This window comes from Dendroctonus ponderosae, unplaced genomic scaffold, assembly GCF_020466585.1.
Source record: "Dendroctonus ponderosae isolate FM_Combo_2020 unplaced genomic scaffold, Dpon_F_20191213v2 Dpon_F_20191213_1, whole genome shotgun sequence".
Classification (NCBI taxonomy): Eukaryota; Metazoa; Arthropoda; class Insecta; order Coleoptera; family Curculionidae; genus Dendroctonus; species Dendroctonus ponderosae.
The window spans coordinates 30,650,911-30,658,447 of record NW_026017110.1 but is presented as its reverse complement, the minus strand read 5'-3'; the positions used below and the strand labels follow the sequence as shown (position 1 = coordinate 30,658,447).

General features: G+C 32.1%; 1 protein-coding gene across 1 annotated transcript in view; it reads right to left on the bottom strand.

Annotated features, from left to right (window-relative positions):
- LOC109541881 (ras-related and estrogen-regulated growth inhibitor) overlaps positions 1-1,783 on the bottom strand; it is a 292,322-nt gene extending 290,539 nt beyond the window's left edge. The window contains exon 1 of the mRNA XM_019910878.2: positions 1,355-1,783. Coding sequence (XP_019766437.1) covers positions 1,355-1,415 — 61 coding nt within the window. The 5' untranslated portion in view covers positions 1,416-1,783. The remainder of the gene's footprint in view (positions 1-1,354) is intronic.
- Positions 1,784-7,537: the final 5,754 nt, after the last annotated feature.

The window sequence follows — 7,537 nt, the reverse complement described above, 5'->3', positions numbered from 1 at the left end:
AAAAAACCTTTAGATTTAGACATTATAAATCTTATTAAAACAAACACTTATTTCGCTCAGAGAATCCAAAAATGCAATAATATATAGGATATTTCATTTAGAAAAACACAACTTTGATACTTTTAGGGCTTTTCGGGCACTCTGTACATTACAAAAATATTTTTAAAATGTGCACCCGATAGGCGTCTGTGGATTCATCAAATAATACTTTGCAAAAAACAAACTGGCTAGCCGCAAACGTCCGTGCCGTATAGCGTGACTAACCCTGTATAATTAGTACGCGATGAACGAAATCAAAAAAGTCTTTTAATATATTTTTATTTTAATCTAAAAATCTCAATGCGGAAAGAATGTGTTGCGACAAATTCGCAAACAATAAATGCAAATTAAATAAAAGAAATTATACTCAAGTAATTGAAAAAATCTTAGAAAAAAGCATTTTTTCATTAAAACTAAAAAGTTTAAATTTAAAAAAATCTTATCTCAAAAAAATCAAATCTCCAAATACTTATTTGAACGAAAATATGATAACACGACATTATAACAATTCAATATGTATATGTAATTATTAATTTTTTTTAATTGTTATAGTCTTCAAACGTATTTTTAAGTTCTTGCTTCTCCACTATAAATAAATATTTATATTGCATCAAATAGTGCCAATTCATAGATTTATTTGTATTTAATGGCAATTTTAAGCCAATTTACATTTAAAGAAGCCGGTTATTCATGTTTTAGTTTTATCGATAAGTTTGTTTATTGAGATGTATTGTTTTCAGTTTAATATTGCCCTACAAATCCCGAACTTAATCGGAAAACTGGAAACGCGAAAAAATTGGAGAATGTTAAGTCTTATAGGTATTTATCATATTCGTTCCAGAATTCGATGAGTGAAGTAAGAATGACCATGAAATAACTTGATCAAGTAGCACAAGAACTTATATACATCGGTTCAGTGAGTTCAGTTCAACTTAAATACATTTCACATTTAGGATTTGATAGCCAGTGCGAGCCATAGCAATTGAAAAAAAAACAGGATACGCTTGCAACATTTTGCAAGCAAGTTGATTAAGTATGACAGAATATGCAAAAGGGCTGTTGTACAAGTCATGCTCTCTAAGTGCCTATTGGAACAGATAAATCAAGAAGCAGATAAAATTTTGCTCAGGAAATGGCTACACAATAACGCATCCAATAAAAGGACAGTTATACGTGAATGTTCAGAATTGACCCAATATCAACAGATGATTTTAGCTAGAATGTCCAAAAATGACTACAAATATTTTAATTTTTTAAGTCGTTTTGAAACCGATTTAATAAAAAAATAGAGTCTAAATTAAAGCATTCAATTTACCTGATTTTCCAACTCTTGGGCTGCCTAGCACCACCACTTTGATCCTATTAACATTCGTCATTCTATCAGTTTTCAGTAAATTTAAAATTCGACCGCTCGCACTTCACACCTTTTTGCAGACTTTAACCGAAATCCCGCCAAATTATGTTGCACTGTTTATGCCAATTTTTCAGTCACCCGGAGATGTTTTTCACTAAACAAAATTGAAAATTTGGGAAAAAGTAAACGAGAAAAGTGTACCCTTACAGCGATGAAGCTTCTACAAGAATTCAGTTCTTCCTTATCGGCAAACCGATAAAATCAATTGACTCGCGTGTCGGAGGACCGGTTAAACCATTGCAAACAGCCGGCGTTAGTTTTGACGACTTACAGTCGAGTGCCGTCAAGGTACTGCTTTTACAGCTTGGTTCTCGTTCACAGTCCTCTCTCCAGCATACCCCGTTTCTTTTTATAGTAAAACTCCAAAGGATGGAAAGGATAATTCGCTAATTTATTTTCGGTATTGTATCCGTACTTCGTCCAAACCAAACCTCCTCAATATTTTTAAGTCCCGCAGTGAAATTCGCCTGAACGAGTTTGGATTTCATTCATGGTTGTAACTAGCTCAAAGTTAAAACACAATTATGTTAAATAGCTAAAAGCCACAGAAATATGAGTGCTGAAAAATCGTGTAATTGAATAAGTCAATTAACAAGCTTAAAATGTAAGCAAGTTTGAGTAATATCTAATATAATGCTAAATATTTTTATACAAGCGATTTTGGTAACGGGTGGTGACTCTTAATAAGTTTAAGCTCTTTAAAATGCTTTAATATTGAATTCCACAACATTACATTTCCTGACGTAGTTAACTATTTATTAAATAAAAAATGTTCAAGCTGCGAAATAAACACAGGGGGTTTCCTCATAAGTTAAGACCCTCTCTAGATAATTTATTTAAAAAAATAGTGAAAGTTGCAAATACAAAACTTGCTTATTGTTACACCGATTTTCAAAATATGAACTAAAAATAAAAATACGAAAAATGTAAATGTGAAAATTTAACCATATCATAGTTTGTATAGACAGATCAATAGGATTAATTTTCTTGATTTCATTTTTATATTATTATTGTTAATATTATTATTGCCTAGAATTTTTTGCTCTATTGTCTTTTTATTACGTTTAAAAAATTACGAATACCAACAAATCAAAATTGATACTTATACAAAAATACAGGGTAGTTTTTTAGTGGCACAGAGTCCATTATTTCCGATGGTGTTGAACTTTCGAAAAATAGTTTCATATAAAAGTTGTTGACGCACAAAGTGCGCACATTTTAAAAATATCTTATATGATACAGAGTGACTCAGAAAAGCGAGGCAAGATCAAAGTGTATTTTTTTAAATAGAACTACCCATTTTTTATTAGCCCATGGAATACAGCTTGAAACTCTGCAAATGCACCGTAAGTTGTTTTTTTCTTACTTGCGACGTTGCCAGATTATCGCCATTTTAGTAAAATTTTGCTTAAAAACATGGTTTCTAAAAATTCATTGTAGAAGCAAAAAAAGCAGTTAGAGATGCAAAAAATACGTCTTTTGGTCATAAAAAATGGACTTTATCGCACCAAAAAACCAACCTGTATATCAGTGGTGATTTTTTTTCTATGACTAGTACCGGGATCTTCCGAACTAGAGCAGTTAGGAAGAAGGTCAAATAGACAAATAATTGTAATTTTGAACGCTCTACTCAGCCAATTTTATATTTCTAAAATTTGACAGCAGTCAAAAGATATTTGGGAAAAACCTATTTATGGCAAATTTTTAAATTACTCCTAGTTCCGTTGAAAGGTAAACATTAAACAGAAAGCTTGTAGAAAATTGGCATAAGACATTTCTCCAAAGTTAAAAATAATAAAAAAAATTTAAATAGCAACCATACTTGATATAATTTTGTGATATATCACATTGTTAGGTTTTTTTCGAAAATAAAGTGTCTGCGAACAATTTATACTTTTTCAATTTATTTGAAATAAGTATAATTGAAAATAGTATAAGACATAGCATTGTTTCCATAGCAACAAATAATAACAGTATGCTTCAGTATTTATTTTGACAACTACGTTAAAGTTGGCAATAACTTTATTTTAATTAAGACGGCTGCTCATTTAAAGTGTTTATTATAAAAATCAAATCATACCAATAATAATTGAAATTTAACTCTAGAAACTTTAATTTTCAATTGCAAAACATTTTCAAAAAGTACACCGTTATTATCAATGCAATATTTGCAAAAATTACTTTAAAATTGAATAAGTTGCTTTTCTTACGGATCGACCATCAATATTTTCAAATCCTCTAACAGCTTCTTTAAGTGCATTTAAATTGCAATATTGGTTTTCCACAAAAAGAAATCCAAAGGGGAAAGATCCGGTGATCGAGGTGGCCATCGAGGTAACATAGGGCCGTTTCGTCCAAACCATTCCATTTCATTCCAAAAATGTTCATTGTGTCGATTAAACATACTACAGTTTGTAAATAGAGTTTTATAGGTCCACAATATTTTATAAGAGAATTTGATGTCTTGTTGGCATTTGTTTCGCAGCCATGTACAAAAGTTCACACGCAGCTTCTCATACCCTGGATGTAAAGTTTGGGATATTGATAATTTATGCGGTTGGAATTTGTGTTTTTTTAAACTCTCATCACGGTGCTTTGGGAAGTCCCGGATTCTGCTGCGATCTCTCTGATTGAAATCTGTGGATTCTGGCTTACAATGGGCAAGGCATTGACCTGCACAGCTTCATTTGTTACTTTTTCTTCATTTCTGGGCTGCCTAAAACTTCCATAAGTGCCCAAATTGTCGTATAATCGTTTGAATGTTTTCAAGGACGGTTGACGACGGTCAAAGAACTTTGCAAAATAGTGATCAGAAGTTCGTCTAGCATTTTCATCACATCTAATGCAATAATTCATTTTAACAATAAAACTAGCTTACATTTCCAACTATACTTGAACTTAATCTTGAATGTCAAAAATTGAAAGATGTTATTATTTTTTGTTATGGAAACAATGCTATATGTCTTATACTATTTTCCAGCACTTTCAAAATCAGGTCAAAATACCTCTCAAAATAGTAATCAGAGGTTCGTCTAGCATTTTTATCACAATCTAATGTAGGTTTCAATCATGTCGAGCTTTTCTTGATTGGAATATGATTCATTTTTATAATAAAACTAGCTTCATCAGATTTCTTTCATTCTTCATCATCTTCACAGATTTCTAAGTTGAATTTAAACTTGAATGTCAAAAATTGAAAGATGTTATTATTTGTTGCTATGGAAACAATGCTATTACATGCTATGTCTGCTTCCATGACTTCGATCAACTAAATTGAAAAACTGTAAATTGTCCGCAGACACTTTATTTTCGAGAAAACCTAACTATGTCATACATCACAGAAATCGTAATAAAATGCTCTATTTGGTAAAGCAATAATCAAGTATGGTTGACATTTAAAAAAACTCAAATTTGTGTCACATGTCAAAAATTACAATTATTTGGGAGAAATGTAATATGCCATTTTGCTTGAGATTCAATTTCCTACAACTTTTCTATTTAATGTTTTCCTGTCAAATTAATATTAACGGAACTAGAAGTAATATAAAAATTAACAATAAATAAGTTTTTGCCATATATCTTTTGCAAGCTGTCAAATTTTAGAAAAATAAAATTGGTTTTGAGTAGTGCATTCAAAACTACGATTCTCTATCCATTTAATCTTTTTCGTAACTGCTATAGTTCCGACGATTCCTGTACTGGTCATCGGAAAATAGTCACCCTGTATACTGATTCAATACTTAACTAGCCCTGAAATACAACAAGCAAACAACAATTATAGAGAAAATTAACATATTTATTGTCATCGTAGAATTTTTTTTTGTGTCAACAAAACAAAGATACAAAAACCGCCATTGTACTTCAGTGTTCTGAGGATGACCCGAATAAAAGGGTCGAAACGTCGACAAACGTGTGGAGAAACTGCCTGTGTTTGATTTGTCCCGTATAATACTAACCCAAAAATAAACAATAAGGCTAAAATAAATTATTTTCTGCATGATCTCCATTTAGCTCTATACATTTTCAATGACCAATTTTAATTTTATCTGAAATGTGTTCAATATATTGGTTATGACTCATATTTTCATGTAAAAGTACCAAGCAATGTTAAGTGGGGGCTATTTGGAGGCCATGAGACAAGACGAGCTCGTCCAATCCGGTTATCAAAATAAAATAAGCATTTAAAAAATGCTACCGAGAGAACGTCTTGGATAATATACTTAATTCGTCAGCTTCGTTAACAAATGTTGTGCTCTTTTCTCTGATAATCCTACATAATCTTAAATGTGCTTCGAGATGGAACACGTCACACGTCTCTGGGGATACAGCGCATTTTATTATTTTCTGGAGGTTCACATGTTCTTTGTTTTGGTGAAATAAACGCACAATATCGCATTGTTCATGATAATAATAAGACATATTTGCTCATATTGTAACGAGTGGTGGCCATTTCAACACTATTTTGATTTGTTGTTATTTATAATTTTTAATACGCAGTACAAAAAAGCGGGCTTATAGAAATATAGGCAATTCCTCTATACAGGTTCGTTTTTTTTTTATCTTGAAACGCTTAAATATTTCGGAAACGAGTGATCCGAGGAAAAAATGTTTCAAATAAGAAGTTAATATTTTGGAGCGGGAAGTTTATGCGTGTCAGAAAAACAACGCCTACTTCAACCTTGTAGGCTAGGCAGGGGTCAACTTAAGAATTTCAAAACCACAACATTTTATTGGAGATTCGAATAGTACGTCAAAAACTGGGAATAATTTATTTAAAACATTTTTTTCGATTTTGACAGGTGGCGCTGTAATCCATCAATTATCAATTTTTTGCTTTAGATCTGCTAAACTATCTATTATTTAATTGAAACGCTGAAAATGTTAGTGTGACCAATAGCATCTATCAAAAACTATCTCATCTTTAGAAAGGTTGTTTTGGAGATCGCAATTTTGCGTTTTATTTCTTTGCTTGGATCTAGTTGGTCTGTTATGATAGTTCCTAAGTATGTAAATTTGTGGACCGTTTCAACCTCAACTCCATTCAATTCCAGTTCCGCACCCGTGTGAGGGTTACGACCACAGACCAAAAACTTGGTTTTACTTTCATTTATTTTGATGCCCATTCCCTCCCCTGCTTCGTGGATTCGATTCAGCAGTATTTGGAGACCTTAGATGTTGTCCGCGAAGATTACTGTGTAATCGGTATATCTTATTACCTTAAGTAATTTGCCATTTATTTTTATTCCATGTAGTTGATCCTGAAATGAAGTATTAAATAAAAGATCAGAATATAAATTAAACAGACAAAATACACCTGGTCTAACTCCTCGTTGTATGGATATTTCGCTGATAAGACTGTTCCAATCTTAACGTTGGCGGTTTGTTTCCAGCACAAATTCTTAATTGTACGAATATCTCTATCATCGATTCCCGTCTTTTTCAGAATCTCTATTAATTTGGTATGTTGCACTTTATCAAATGCATTTTCAAAATCGACGAATCATGCAAAAATGGCATTTCTTTGATCGCGGCACTTCTGCAATAGCACGTTCAGAGCAAAAAGCGCCTCTCTAGTTCCGAGTGCATTCCTAAAACCGAACTGAGTTTCTTCCATGTTTTCTTCGCATTTGAGTCTAATTCTGATGTGTATTATTCTAAAGAAATTTGTGAGAGTGTGGCTTATTAGACTAATCAGTCGGTATTCTGAGCATTTCCTTGCTTTATGTTTTTTAGGAATTGCAATAAATGTGGATTTGAGCCACTCTGAGGGGATCACTCCGGTGTTCTATATTGCATTGAAGAGTTTAACTATTATTTTTATATTCTCTTCATATATCAGTTTTATTAACTCAGTGGGTGTTTCATCACCGGATGAAACAGAGAAAAAAAACAAAAAAAAAAAAACAAAGAAAAGCACTAGGACCGCCTAGTGCTTTTCTGGTTTTTGCATTTATTATAACATGTTCTACTTCGGATCTCATGATTTCTGGACCTTCTGTGCAGTGTTGATACAGCACCATATCATTACCTCTGTCATCATTAAACAGCTCTGATATAAATGTTTGCCATTCTGTTTTAATGTCT